Source organism: Herpailurus yagouaroundi, unplaced genomic scaffold (assembly GCF_014898765.1).
Source record: "Herpailurus yagouaroundi ecotype Mexico unplaced genomic scaffold, PumYag 183, whole genome shotgun sequence".
Taxonomy (NCBI): Eukaryota; Metazoa; Chordata; class Mammalia; order Carnivora; family Felidae; genus Herpailurus; species Herpailurus yagouaroundi.
Genome location: NW_024412414.1, coordinates 17,343,026 through 17,359,009, shown reverse-complemented (window position 1 = coordinate 17,359,009; position 15,984 = coordinate 17,343,026). Strand labels below are relative to the sequence as shown.

General features: G+C 41.3%; 1 protein-coding gene across 1 annotated transcript in view; it reads right to left on the bottom strand.

The window, feature by feature from the left end:
• Window positions 1–15,332, bottom strand: part of PROK2 (prokineticin 2) — a 35,688-nt gene extending 20,356 nt beyond the window's left edge. Inside the window, exon 1 of the mRNA XM_040492168.1 lies at window positions 15,232–15,332. Coding sequence (XP_040348102.1) covers window positions 15,232–15,332 — 101 coding nt within the window. The remainder of the gene's footprint in view (window positions 1–15,231) is intronic.
• Window positions 15,333–15,984: the final 652 nt, after the last annotated feature.

Sequence of the window (15,984 nt, the reverse complement as noted above, 5' to 3'; positions counted from 1 at the left end):
CGCCTCCAGCCCGCCGCCGCCTCTCACACGCGCCCGAGCCGCTTTGTGGTCTGAGGCACGCTCGTTCAATGTCCTGGTTTCCAAAGCTCCACGTGCTCGACGCCTAAAACTTGCAGCTCATTTGCTGTGCAGATGTTTAGGGAGCGCCTACTACGTGCCAGGCGCTTGGACACCCGGGGGAGCGGGGAGGGGAGGGTCAGAAGCCTCGGAACCCTTTCATTTGTTCTGCAGGTCTTCACAGAGCGCCTGCTGCATGCCAGGTACTGCCACTGGGGTCTGGCCTCATGGTCCAATAACCGAACAGAAAAGACACACATCAAACAAATAAGCCGGGAAACGTGGAAGACAGGAAAAAAAAGAACAAAGGGCGAGCAAAATCACCCCTAATCCCACATCCCTGACGACACTGTGGGGTTTGTCCTTCCAGCTGTGGGAGTCCAATTTCTTTCTTTCATTTCTAATGCTTTCCCTTTATGTTCACATCTGTTCCCGACCCTCTCCTCTCTGATTTTCCTCGCATGCATTTCCTCCTTTCTTTAACATTGCGCCAGCTTCAGGCTGAGCAGTTCAGGATGATGCCAAAGGGAAATGAGAACGCCTGGCTTCGGGTGCCAGCCTGAGGCCCCTTGAACTGTAGGTAGGCAGCTCTCTCTTTTACTTTCCAGCCCAGGAAAATCGCCCCTCGGCCTTGGAAGATGCCACACAGCACCACTGTGATTTGTTCATTCATGTAAATATGAGTGGAGGGCCTACTGGGTTCTAGACTACCCATGGCAGGATGAGTGGCATATTTGCCCTCTGTCTCTGACCCTAGCTCCAAGGATCTCCAGCCTGTTTTCCTTCAGTGAAAACAACTTCAAGAAGACCCAGCTGTGGCCACTGCCAACCTTGCTTACATCAAAATTTTGGGAAGCCCAACTTTGTTTCTGAATGTTAGAACCTCTGGCTTTCCCTGGTCCCTTAAGGACCAGAAACTGTTGAAAAGCAGATGCTTCTTTCAGCCTCTTTAATAAATGCAGTGAGGAGAGTTGGGACAAAGTTACTTTCAGACTGTGGGGTTCCCCATGCCAAAGCATTCAGACTAAATGTGGAAAAAAAAAAAAAAAAAGGAAGGCAATTATCTGAATGTTAAGCAGCTGAATATTTGGAAAACCAAATCTTTGAGTTTTAAAAGCTTTCTTTTTTACCCGTGGTTACGTTTGAGAAACGTCCTGGAACAGAAAAGAAAAAAAGAATAAAACTTTTTTAACTTTGAAAAAATTGTTAAAATTGGACTCACGGCAAAGTAAGTGGAAACAGTAGCAAGTGACAGATTGGTGGAAAGTTTCCTTTTCCAGTCTCCATGCCAACGCTAGCATGGGAATGCTGCTAGGTAAATGTAAAAACCAGTCAACATGGATTTTAACATTCCTACAATTTTTAAAAAATGGTCTATTTCATTTTTGCTGCTATTGAATGCCAGCTTGGGTATTCCCTGCTTCTCCAAGCACAGAAAACAGGATATGTCTACACAGGAAAATCAGATTTCAAAAGTGGATGGCTTCATATATGGCTGTTTGGAAAACAATCCTCATTAGGCTGTTTTGAAACAAGATCGGAAACACTTAAAAATGGGGTTGGTTTGTTTTCATGTTGTTTCTTTTGATTATGTTTTTTTTTTCATTGCTTTTAATGCTTTAGAGGAGACCTGAAGTCCCCTGATACGACAAATCTTTGCATCTCAGCTTAGAGAATTTAAGTCTGAAAGTTTCATCTTATAAAAGGAAAGATGAAAAGTTGAGTTTGGATTAGTTCATAAAAACCAGTTAGGTGGAAAGGCCGACTTCAGAATGCTGAGATAGAAATTGAAGAGTGGCTTAACTATTCTATTTATTACTACAACCTGTTCATATTGCCACATGATAAGTGCGGTCCGAGGATAACTGCATACGGACAACCAAACTTTGTGTAGATCAGAGCGGAGACCACCATCTAGTAGCAGGCTATCAAGGTTGAGCTGAATTGAAGAGGCAGTACAGGAAGGCCCATGGGATTTCAGATTTGTGAATCAGACCAACCTGGAATGGAATCCTGAATGACCATTGGGCAAGCGGCTTAAGACTTTCTCAGCTTGTGGGGTGCCTGGATAGCTCAGTCAGTTAAGTGTCAGATCAGTTAAGTGTCAGTCTCCTGATTTTGGCTTGGGTCATGATCTCACAGTTCGTGAGTTTGAGCCCTGTGTCTGGCTCTGTGCTGACGGTGCGGAGCCTGCTTGGGATTCACTCTCTCTCTCTCTCTCTCTCTCTCTCTGTCTTCCCCTCCCCTACTTGTGTGTGTGCGTGTTCTCTCTCTCTCTCAAAATAAATAAACATTAAAAAAAAAGACTTTATAAGCTTGTTTCCTCACCCATAAAATAGAAAACACCAACCCAATGTGGTATAGCCTCCATGGGGTTGAAAGGCTATAATACCTGTAAAGTGCTTCCTATAGTACCTAGAACAGACTATGAGCCCTATTAGCATTACCTCTTATTAAGTCATATTATTTAGTGTCTGATAATTTCAGCCAACACTGATAGTTTTTTCTGTTTCATCCACCAGATTAGATTATATACTCCTTATAACTGGGCTCTTTGTGTCTAATTTCCCACATGTTCCTCTTGGCACATAGCACAATGATGGCAGATACAAAAAACTAATGATCAACAGGAATTTATTCTATGGAAAAACAGACAAGAAAATGGTATACAGCCTAGACACATTTAATTTGCACGAATCAGGGAAATGGAGTCATCAAACAGCTATAGGGATAAATACTTGTCCTGGTGCAGGTGATTCAGATCACCGGTCTACCTAGGAGACATAGGACTGAACTGAGGTGAACTGGGAGACACAAACCTGTCTCCCGGCAATAACCCTGGGACCCAGGCTGATGAAGGCTCCATCTCAACGTGTGCTTCACAGGTAGAATGGGTTCACTTGTGTCCCAGCCAAAAGCTATGTTCAAGTTCTAAACTTCCATACCTGTCAGTGTGACCTTGTTTGTAAGTAGGGGCTTTGCAGTTATAATCATTTAAGATGAGGTCAGCCTGGACCAGGGCGGGCCCCAAATCTAATAATTGGTATTTTTGTAAGAGAAAGGAGAAGGAGACCTTGACACAGAGACGTGGAAGAAATACACGGGGAGATGGTCATGTGAAGACTAGGGCAGAGACTGGAGTCATGTATCTACAAGGCAAGGAACGCCATGGATTGCCAGCAACCACCAGAACACAGAAGAGTCAAAGATTCTTCCTCAGAGCCTTCAGAAGAAGCATGGCTTCATCCACACCTTAATTTTTGAGTTTTAGTCTCCTGAACTGTGACAGAATACATCTCTGTCATTTGAAGCCACTCAATTGTGATAAATTCTTATGGTAGCCACAGGAAACTAACCCAGGTGGATGGAACTGGAGGGTTGCACACCAGTTTTCAAATGCATCTGCCTTGAGTTGATGTCTCTCACTTTTGCCCACGTTTTAATGGCCAAAGCAAATCACATGATTTAGTCTGTCTTCAAAGGGATGGACAACGTAAATCGGAGGGGAACCAGAAATTTGGTGAGCAAGGCCGTATTTTACAGGAAAGGGATCAACCACGGCGTGGATTCCTGAATGAGCATATTGAACTTTGAATGATTATAAATGATAACGTTGTATTATTCATTTTGTGTTTTTGTTTTCGAGTTCAGTATTCCTTATGCTAGAATTATACCGAGACTCTGAAAAAGAATAAATGTGTAAGTTGGTATTTTCTTTTGGGTGGGTAATAAACCATAATTCATTCAATCACCAGACATTTACTAAATACTTACTATATGTCAGATAATGTGGGAGGAACCGGAAGTACAATGATGACCAAGAAAGATATGAATCCAGCCCTCTGAGAGCTTACAGTCTAGTGGGAAGGACATGAATCAAACAATCATACAATTATATAATTATAGGAAACCAATGTAGTGCACTCGGACATGGCATGTGGGAAGACCTAAAGGTTTCTTAAAGTAAAGAAGCATAAGCCGAGATCTGAAGCTTGAGCCGGATTTAAGTGACATGAAGAATGGGGACAGCAGGAGCAGAGGGGGCTGAACACTCCAGGCAGGGGAATCAGCTCGTGCTGGGGATTGGAAAGAGCATCCACTATTATTGACTTTTATGTTTATTGCTCTGTCCCACGTACCCTACACATAGCCCAGAATACAAGCTCTATGAGATCAAGAATTTTTTAAAATATCTTTTGCTTATCGATTTGCCTCCAGTGCCTGGAAGAGTAACTGGCACACAGCAGGTACTCAGCAAATATGTGCTGAACAAATTACTGGGAATGTGGAGAAGAGGTTGCAGGTGGGATACGGTAGATGAGGACGGATCTGATGACGGGCTACTGTAGTGGTCCAGGGGGCTTCTGCTAACATCATTGGCAGTAAAGAGGGACAGAAGTGAATTGATTCACTTTACAAGTGAAACAGGTAGAGTTTACTGTTGGTTAAGATAAAGAGTGAAGAAAATACCAAGATTTATCCCTAGGATTCACCTTGTCTCGACAGCAGTGATGTTGGGGATGCAGGAAATTTACCTGGGTGTGGGAGAGGCAGTCACAGACAGGCCTGGGGTGCAGAGAAGAGGCTGGGCGGGGGATAAAATTCTGGCCAGTTTCCTTTAAACTTTTTTATTTGTCTATATCACATACTATAGCCACAATGGTAAAAAAAAAAAAAAAAATTAGATCAGGGGTTGGCAAACTGTGACCTAGTGCCTGTTTCTGTAAATAAAGTTTTATTAGAACACAGCCACACTTGTTTATGTCCTGTCTATCACTGCTTTTACACTACAACAGCAGAGTGGAGTATTTTTTTTAATGCTTATTTATCTCTGAGAGAGAGGGAGCACACAAGGATGGGGAGACAGACAGAGAGAGAGACAGAAGATCTGAAGCAGGCTCTGCACTGATAGTGCTGGGCTTGAACCCATGAACTGTGAGGTCATGACCTGAGCTGAAACCAAGAGTTGGATGCTTAACCGACTGAGCCACCCAGGAGTCCCAGAGTGGGGTATTTTTCAGAGACAGATTGTATGGCCTGCAAAGCTAAAAATATTTATGACCTGGCCTTTTATAGAAAGTTTGTATAAAAAGCTCATTGACTCTTGCTTGAGATAATAAAGAAGAGGAATCACAAGTTTTTCTACTGGTCCTCAGGGCAAATTTGTTAGCATGAAATTTTCCTGAGCCTAGTATGGACCGTACTTCAGATGTTCCCTCTGGGTTATCAGTTTAACCCATCTGCTTCCCAAATTTGGGAAGTTGCCCCCCACACTGGTTCTTCGATGGACCCCTGACATGTTCATCATGTTATATGTACTTTTACTTCAATTGCTTGTTACATAGTAGGTGGTCAATCAATATTTCCTGGTAGAACTGGAGGCAGAAGGGCAATAAATTTGTTTGGTCTGACATCTTGAGCTGGAAGACTAAAATGTTTTTTCAACCATATAAATCAAGAAAACTTTTATTACCCATGTATATGGAGCTCTAGTTTTTAAAGTGATTCCAGCTTGCTAGAGGACATACTTTCTTGTGTGTCTTCTTCCTATGACTTCTGATTATTATAACATAATAGGTGGACCTATTAACTTCATAGCTGGGTCCCATGTGTCTTAGTAAATGATTTTCATTTAGATGGTCTAAAAAAAGTAAAATAGATATTCTGCTTGTTTTCTTACTCTCCATCTTTCATCACTGTACTATTACACAGTGGCTTTTCTTGTTAACAAACCCATATTATAGTCTGAAATATTTTTTAAAAATAATAACCAGGCTTTAAATGTGACATATGAAAAATGAATTGCTTTTGAAGTTCTAAATAAGACATCTATTTTAATCTATTTCAATGCTGATGATTTCTCTTTATTTTTAAAAATAAATCACCCTGCTTCAATTTGAAAGCCAATTGTCTGTGGAGGCACTAAAGTTATTTAGTCTATTCAAGTGATAATGTACAATAAAGTTTACCTATTTTTAAATAGTTGAAGTATAATCGAGGAGAAAGAGTTTTCTTAAAACAATTAGTACAAAATTCATTTGAAATAATACGAGGGGTCAGGATGAATAGATGTTTCTAAAAGATTTAGGTTTTGTTCATTAAAATGCTGAATGTATTTAATATTCATTGCTAGCACTGAACATGGGCCTGAAGGCTAAGGTTTATATATCATGTACTTCATTAAAAAGAAGAGATTGTTATGCAAATCTGTAGTATATTCAGTAACTTTCCACAGAGGAAAAAAAGAAAGCACATATAGTAAAGAGTTTTAAGATAAAAACTTGGGCTAGTTAATTACCTCTATCAACATTTATTAGCTATCCATGCAAGTAAATTTCACTTAGCAATTTGTTCTTCTCCCCCATATTTGGAGATCTATTTTTCTACTAAGGGAAAGGCCTTGGAATAATAAGGCATCTGGGCATAGGAATTTAAGGCACAAACCAGTTAACAGAGCCTCCATTTCCAAATGTAAAGGATGGCTATTTCTATGCCTTGCACATGGTAGTGCTAATAAATTTCAATACATTTTCTATAAGACCTCCAGTTATTCTCTGGGGTAGCTACTATCACAATTCCCATTTTACAGACGAGAAAAGTGTGATGCACAGAGATGGACAATATTGCACAGAATCACAACCATTTCTAAGTAGTAGAGTGGGGGGCTCAACCCAGTCAGTCCGGTGCCAAATACTTCAATATTATAGCTTTGCCTCCTATTTATATGGTTTACGTAAACAGTGCCATACAAAATTTAGGTAGCCAATAACCAGAAGCAAGAAATTACCACTATGGTGTGAATTTTCCTCAAACTTATCGCAAAGCCTTCCTTTTTTTGTCTCTCTCTTTCAACTCAAGAGATCAAACTCAAGAACAGAATGTCAGATCTGGTGCAAGTCTAGATTTTCTGTTTGAGACTTTTTTCCAGAGGGATTCCCTAAACAACAGGGAAGGGTCAGAAGACGTCTTTTTTTCTTTTTTCTTTTTGTCAAGGAAACAGGTGATCAACATTTCTGCTCTGCAGGTTCGTTTGTCAGAGTTCTAAGACCAGACTGGTGCCTCTGCTCATAAGGTAAGGACCCTGTCAAAAGCATCCTGCTTGTTTTTTTTAGGCAGGAAGAGAAGTCATCATTTCTATCAATACATCATAGGCCCTGAGAAGTCCTTCAAAAAAGAAACCAGCCCAACTTGGTGCAACCCAGCATTTCCAAAACATTTGGTAATAGAGCACATCTTGCATGTATCAGGGATAAGATTTTAGACAAGTCTAAATCTCCCATCATGACCACATACGAGCCGTAACAAAAACCCCACTAAATTTAGAATAAGGGCCTTGAAGATGGAATGAGTCTTAGGCGAACTCATCAATCAAATAACAAGGAATATTGAGACACTCAGATCCATCTAGCTTGCTTTTCAGCTGAGGAAACTGAGAATCGAAAAGATTTCATCTTCTAGGAAGCAGGAGAAAGAGTTCTCTTGCTTCCTGACTCAAAAATTTTCCAACTATACATGCACCTCTTTGAGGTATGGGGACCCATCCAGAAAACAGTTATAAACACATCTTACAAAAAAAGGAGACTACTTTGTGGAGATTCTTGCCCTATATATTGAGTCCTTACAGTCACTGGTTCCACTGTCCCTAGAGTGAGAGATGACCATCAAATTGTGCATTCGATGTTAAAGCATCCTGCGTATCTATCCACTGGTGTCATCTGTCCTTCACATGATTCGGCAGTTTGGGTTTGTTAAATGTATACATTACATATTATCAACATTTCGTCCATGAATTAGCAAACAGGGTAGCATAGGCTTGGAGGTAGAGCCTCCAAGGTGTATTTTTGTTTCCCCCAATATTGTTGGGAAATTACCTTTGGTGGGATAAACCCTCACTTGGAGAATCCTAAGCAGTAAACTGCTAACTCATTTGTTTACTTCTAAAATGTCTGTGAGCTGATAGATGCAATTCACCATAATGAAAGTATTTCCAAGCCCTAGCCAATGATCCATAGTAATTGTGCTTTTATGATCTTATTACACATTCTCCCCTCCACTTCCTCCTGTGTTTGTCTGTTTAATAGACCCCCATCATAATAGCTGGAGGTGGAGGAGAGTGAGTGAGGTCAGGAGATGGGTTTACTGGGGTGCTTCAAAGTGTTTTCCTTGTAGAGCCGGTGGGTGGGGTCCCAGAACCCCACCTTGACAGAGGTGCTCATTGTCTTCCTTAAAGCTGATGAAAAACCGCAAATCTTATCCCAGCACAAGCTGCTTCCAATTATTCAGTAATATTTAAATTAATTAATTGCTAGTCTGATTTGTAAATTGATCTCTTAGACATTCAGTTTGTGTAAAATAGTAGATTTCAAACTTTTCGCCCCTCAGCCGAACATCCAAGTTTTGGTAAGCACACTGTCAGATAAAATTCTTCCTGACTGCCTGTCATTTCTGGTGTTTTCATATGCAGATGGGGCAGGGGTAGCTGTGAAGAGAGAGCACAGGCAATTTATCAACTAGAGACAAACTGGGTCTGTAGGCATTGTTGAGAAAAGTCCCATGAGAACCACTCTACACCACACGCTGGTACCAGAGTTCTTTCCAGGCTAAAAGTCTCACCACGACCATGTTCAAAGTCCTAAAGTGATTTTCTTTTCTTTTTTTTCCTTTTATTTTAAATTCTGGTATAATTGGGGCGCCTGGGTGGCTCAGTAGGTTAAGTGTCCGACTTCGGCTCAGGTCATGATCTCGCAGTTTGTGAGTTCAGGCCCTGTGTTGGGCTCTGTGCTGACAGCTCAGAGCCTGGAGCCTGCTTCGGATTCTGTGTCTCCCTCTCTCTCTCTCTCTCTGCCCCTCCTCTGCTCACGCTCTGTCTCTCAAAAATAAACATTAAAAATAAAATGTTTTTTTTATTAAATTTTATTTAATAAATTTTTTTATTTATTAAATTTTATTTAATAAATAAAAATTAAATTTTATTAAAAATTCCATTGTATATCTATACAATGGAATACTACTTGGCGATCAAAAAGAATGAAATCTTGCCATTTGTAACAATGTGGATGGCACTGGAGTGTATTTTGCTAAGTGACATAAGTCAGTCAGGGAAGACAGATATATGATTTCACTCATATGTAGAATTTAACAGATACAACAGATGAACCTGGGGGAAGGAAGGAAAAATAAGATAAAACCAGAGAGGGAGGGAAACCATAAGAGTGCCTTAAATACCAAGAACGAACGGAGAGTTGCTGGAGGGGAGGTGGGTGGGGAAATGGGCTAGAGGGGTGATGGGCATTTAGGAGGACACTTGTTGGATGAGCACTGGGTGTTATATGTAAGTGATGAATCATTGGGTTCTACTCCTGAAACCAATACTATATATTCATTAACTTTCACTTAAATAAATACATTCCAAAAAATCTGAGAGCATTTGGAGTGCACCCCCAATTACTTAGAGACAAATCTGGATCTGGGTCAGGGCTTAGGGGCTCATCCTGTACAATGGAGATAATGATGGCTCCAGCTTCAAAGGGCTGTTATGGGAACCAAATGAAATAATGAATAAATATGACCCATCAACTGCATCATCATAAGAGCTCAATATATGTAAACTATCAATAGCCTCATACCTACGTGATAGGTAGGAAATGACAGGTGGGCAAAAACAAAAGGACTGGAAGTATTAAATGAGATCATGGACAGCGTCTAGCAGACTATATGGCATACTTTGGTACCTAGTATATGATGGTGATGATGATGAGATCGTGTTTTTTTGACTATACGTGCACCTCTTTCAGGTATGGGTACCCATCTCCAACCCCATTACAAACACATTTTCCAGTTCACGGAAATCTGGAGTAAGAAATAAAGGAAGTTAACATATTCTAAAGGGCTTACTCACCACAGTGCCTGACATATAAGCGTTGGAAAAATGGTAGCTATTATCACTGTATATTCTTTTATAGCATTATCTTCCTTCAAAGTAATTCTATTTATATATTTTTTGTTTCCCCCAATATTAGGCCTCTGGGGGGTATTTTGTGATTACTGAATGTTTGCCCCAATTATGAGCCATGAAGCTCTTGAAGCAAAGAGTATGAAAGTACAAATCATCTGCAGTATATATTTCGAATGCTATTAATTACCTTTCCTAAACATCACAATAAATTTACTGAAAGTTTGAGCAAACTTGGGGTTTGACCACATGTTGGCAGAATTTGGGACCTGTGGTCACAACTGCTTTCCCTTCCTTCTAGTGTGGCATGTCTGGTCTCTGAGGCCTGCTTGTTAATCTTTTTACCCCAGTTGTACTTGGAGAGTGCTGCTCTGAGGTTAGATCTGAGGGGGTCCAGTCCCAGTGCTGCCATTGACAGCCTGACCAGCCTTGGGGGAGACACTTAAGCTCTTAGAGTGTCAGTTCTTTTCTCAATAACATGGAACTAAAAATAGTAATACCTGCAGTACAGGGTTGTTAGGAGAATTAAAAGACAATGTACCTGATATAATGAAAGGACCCAATGAAACATCTGCTATTATCAAAGGAAAAGGGTACTGTGCCAATGTCAGTGTCCTGGTCCTGACAATGTGTTCTGGTCATGTACGATGCTATGTTGGGGGTAGCTGGGTGGAGCGTACTCAGGAACTCTCTAAATCATTTTTGCTATCTCTTGTGAGTATAAGATTAGTTCAAAATAGTTAAAAAAAGGAAGAAAGAAAGAAAGAAAGAGAAGAGAAAAGAGGAGAAAAGAAAAGAAAAAAGGAAGGAAGGAAGGAGTGAAGAAGAAGAGATGGAAGGGAAGAAGGGAGGGAGAGAGGGAGGGAGGGAGGGAGGGAGGAAGGAAGGAAGGAAGGAAGGAAGGAAGGAAGGCAGGAAGGAAGGAAGAAGACAAAGAAAAATGGGGAGTCTCTTAATACAAAGTCAGCAAAGCTGACCATTACCAGGCCCAAAGGCTTCTGGCATGAGAAGGTACCTGTCCATCTCCAGTGGCAGGCAGGGCTCCCTTGAACTTGGGGAAAAGCACACTGAGACCACACAAACCAATGCCCTTGCTCTGACTCTGGAGCACTCCAACTCTCTGCTGCTCTCTGCTTCTCACCACAGCTGGGAGAGGCTCTGGGAACCAGAGGGCCTGAGTGCCAGTCCTTGGGCAATGAAGGTTTTCATTCTAAAACAAGAGATTGGCATTCTGGTTTCACAACCCAAACTGAGGAGGCCTGGTTATCCTAAGTGCCCTGCTCCTTCTCTGGAGGTGCAGACAGGTCAGGGAGACACTGGACTATTGTCACTGGGTCAAGGTGAGAGGTCACCTGTGACTCCTTTTGCGACACAGCCAGAAAACCTTCCCCCCAAAAGTACAATGTCTCCAAGCAACAAAAATGGAGGATTTTATGCTTTTCCAGTTCTGGTTTCAGTCACTCCCCGAACAGCACATTGCAGTCCTACAGAACTTTCCACAATGATGGATATATTCCATATCTGCCCAGTCCACAACAGTACAACGAGCCTCATACACCTGTAGAGCACTTGAAATGAGGCTCGTCCAACTGAGGAATATATTTTTCAATGAAATTAAAATTTTTTTTTTCTCAACGTTTATTTATTTTTGGGACAGAGAGAGACAGAGCATGAACGGGGGAGGGGCAGAGAGACAGGGAGACACAGAATCGGAAACAGGCGCCAGGCTCTGAGCCATCAGCCCAGAGCCCGACGCGGGGCTCGAACTCCCGGACCGCGAGATCGTGACCTGGCTGAAGTCGGACGCTTAACCGACTGCGCCACCCAGGCGCCCCTATGAAATTTAAATTGCAATAGCCACGGGTAGCTAGTGACTACTCTATGGTATGGTACAGGTATAAATCAAAATTCTTCCACGCTGCTGCAAAGATTCGTCAAATGTAAGGCTGGGAAGAAACACTAAAGATGTCCCCGCATCTCTACTCGTATTGTTTTTGTACAAAACGTCTTGTATAACCTGAATGGTAGGAGAAAAATACTCAGCCCACAAATACCATGGGTGATCTGCTTCTATGGAAGATGTGTTGGTCAGAGAAACATATTAACCCGTTATGATAAAAATGATAATAGCAAACATTAAAGTCATCCCTTACTAGATGTAGGAAGTAGTGCTAAGTGTTTAATATGCATTATCTTCTATAATCCTCCCAACATCCCCAAACAGTTATTATTAGAACAGCATCTAACATCTACTGAGCACATGCCGTGCGTGAGGCATGATGTTAAAGCCTTACATGCTTTGCCTCATTTAATCCTTACAACCCTGTGAGATAAAGTACTAATATTACCCCATTTATAAGTCCTGCGATTTTGTGCAAGTTTCCTAACCTCAGAAAAATAGAAATACATAATGTATACATAGATGTATATAAAATAATAATAAAAAATAATTTAAAAATAAAAAATAATAATTTTTTAAAATTAAAAATAATTACCAAATAATGATAATTAAAAAATAATAACAAATTAAGTGCCTGTGTGGCCAACAGCCAGCTTCAACGTCTGAACACTGCCAGTGCTCCTGAAGTCCTTGGAGTGCTTCCCCAAATACGTATCCTGATTTTTCATTTGCTAACTACTTCCTAAGTTTGTGCTTTGTAGTTCTGCTAACTACATACAGCTCCCTAAATAAATGTGGATTCTTCTTTGAACTCCGTTCCACATGCATCTCTGAGCTCTTAGTCTTCTCCAGGTTCTGCAGAACTTGATTTTCTGAATTCCTCAGGAATCTTCCATTTGCAAGTAATAAAATCCAGGGCACACTGGCTTAGGCAAAGAAAGAATTTACGCACTCTAGAAAGAGGACCGGTCGTGAGTTCAGGCTGGTCTTCAATCGTGTTTTGGGTTGGGTTGGTCTCCTCTGCCAGGGTCTCTTGAATGATCTACCCCAGCAGATCCCCGATGACACTCTCACTGTTTCCCATTTAGCAAAAATGGGGCTCTCTACCTGCCTCCTGCACCAGGCATCCTAGCAGGAATCTCAGGACTGAGTTTCAGAGGACCATTCTGGGTTAGGCACTCATCTCTGAGCCAATCACTACAGCCACAGGGATGGAATGTGCTGTTGGACATGATTGTGACTTGGGGGTATGATGCTGATACACATATGAGGGTAGCCCCACAAGACCTCTTCTATTTAAGGTGAGAGGGGATGGTTTTCCTAAGGAAAATGAGGTACTGTTCACAAACAAGAGAAGGTTGGGGTACCCGGTGACCCAGATAGTTAAGGGACTGACTCTTGATTTCGGTTCGGGTACGATCTCACAGTTCATGAGATCGAGCCCTGAATCGGGCTCTGTGCTGACAGTGCGGAGCCTGCTTGGGATTCTCTCTCTCTCCCTCTCTCTCTCCCCTGCTTGCACTCTCTCTCTCTTTCTCTCTCAAAGTAAATAAGTAAACTTGAAAAAAAAAAAAGATGGTGGACATGGATAGGTAAAGGCAAGACATGTGTGCCCCACTTCTAAGCAAAGAGGGTAACTCTGACACACCTCAGTTGCTGATGCTCCAGGTACCCCCTCCCAAGACACAAGAAACAACCTAACTGCTCCTGTGTATGGTTGACCTCCTTAACCTCTTAGGATATTTTAAAAATTACTCTATTCCAAAAGGAAAACATTACTGAGGACTTTATCTTTGGGTTTTCATTTTTATATACAATACTCTTTGACTCTAAAAATGTACTTTATTTGTTTAAATCAGATAGTTATGTCTCTAACTTCCTACTGATGACTACATATTCTCTCTCTACCAGAGTGAGGTAAATGAAAAAGAAATTAGTGGGTGTTATTTCAGAGATGTATGGCACAGAGATCAGCAGAAAAAGCCAGAAACAAACAAAAAAGCAACCCATGATTACTCATAATAAAGATTACCACCAAACAATGAGACTTTATGGGGCTAAAATTATGAAATATTTATAGACCAGTTCATTTTGTTTGCCACTGAAAACTAGTTTTCATTTTTCACATTTCTCTCCCTACTTCTGTTAGAAGCCATGGAAACAGCCCTCTCTTTCCCTCCCCTATGCAAATTGATTCACCTCAGCATGTACTGACCTTTTTCCTTGGCGTATTCTGTTTTTGACTGTGGCCATGTCAGTTGCAAAAAGCAGTGAAGAACCTGATAATGAATGCTTTCACAAGATAACAGTGTGAAAACCTGACCTTGAATCAATGAGAGCACAATTGCTTTGTCGAATTAAAAAGAAAAATAGTCATATATATCAATGGCTATTTTTCTTCCTTAAAATAATGATAGTCCTCAACAAGACTTTTAGAAGGAAAAACAGTATGTCTCATTCTATAGACCTATTTTCCCCAAATTGGCATGTCAATCACATTTTTGTAAACCGAATCATCATTTGAGGTCCAGGGTAACCCCAGAAATATTTTCAGTGAATCATGGAATAATCTTAATTTTAAAGGGAAAAAAATACTTGTGAGTTGTCTTACATAAGTTCTTCCATTTAGAGATTTGGAAACTGAGGTACATGGTGAAAAATGACTTACCGGAAGGCATGCTTAAAGTGAGTTTCTTCTGTGATTTGTATTACTATTCCTTTTTTTTTTTTTTTTTTTTTTGCTAAATGCAGATTCTGTTTTCAATGTTTACTTAAAAGAAGGTAGGCCTAAAGGAACAAAAGATTGCTTTCTTTACAAAGCAAGATTGCTTTCGTGTAGTTTAAATATAATTTATCATTAATTGTAAAGTTTGTAGATAAAACTATGTAGCTATTGAAACTAAATAGCTATTTGAAAGAAAAAAGCTTTCAACTGGGTGTGACTTTGCCTCTCCCTCTCCCCCCCCCCCCCCCCCCCAGGACATTCTGTAATGCCTGGAGACTTTTTTGTTTGTCAACAACTAGGGTGAGGGGGTGCTACCAGCCACCAGAGGGTAGAAGCCAGGCAAGCTGGTAAACATCCTATAAGGATTCCTTTCCTACAAAAAGGAATGATCTGGCCCCAAACGTTAATTGTGCTGATGCTGGGAAAGCCCCGGTTTCAACGAACCCATTACTGCAGGTGAAGATTCCCACAAAGATAATATATCACCTTATTGTACTTACTCTGCTGATAACTGCTATATTAAAGTGTCATAATAATGCTATATCCAGCTGTAGAGAAGTTAGTGTCAGAAGCCTTCCAACCTATTTCTGTATTTACCTCTGCTTCTTCCTTCCTGCGAAATTGATCTTCTCTAGAACGTCAACCCCTCCTCCAAGGCTTGGGAGCTGCTGAAGAATAAATCTGGCTGTGGGGTGCATGGGTGCCTCAGTCGGTTAAGTATCAGGCTCTTGATTTCCACTCAGGTTGTGATCTCACAGTCATGAGAGAGCCCCAAGTCAGCTCTTCCCTGGGTTGGGGGTGCAGCCTACTTACGATTTTCTCTCTCCCTTTTCCCCCTCCCCCTTCCCCTGCTAGAGCAAATGCACACGTGCTCTCTCTCTCTCAACAACAAAAACAACCCAAAAAGAATATATATACACACACACGTGTGTGTGTGTGTGTGTGTGTGTGTGTGTGTGTGTGTGTGTATGAATAAATTTGGCTGCACGTAACAGAAAAATCCGATTTCCTCTGGCTTCAACAAACAGGAATTTTGTTTTCCGCACAAAAAAGAAGTCTGAAGGTGACTATCCAGGATGGTACACTGGCTCCATGATGCCACCAGAGACAAGGGATGGTTCTACCCTTCTACCCAGCCACTCTTAGAACTTTGGTCCTCATCCATATCCCCTCAGGGTGGGCAGATGGCAGTTCCATTGAAAGCCATGGGGGAGAGGAGAGAAGAGCAAAGGGTAAAGGATGCCTGCGGGTTGACAATGTCCACCTCTGGCGACCATTCCAACTAGATACTCACCGGTTAGTCTCTAAAAATCACACTCTGTTCATTGCCCATGTGCACTCATCACATAC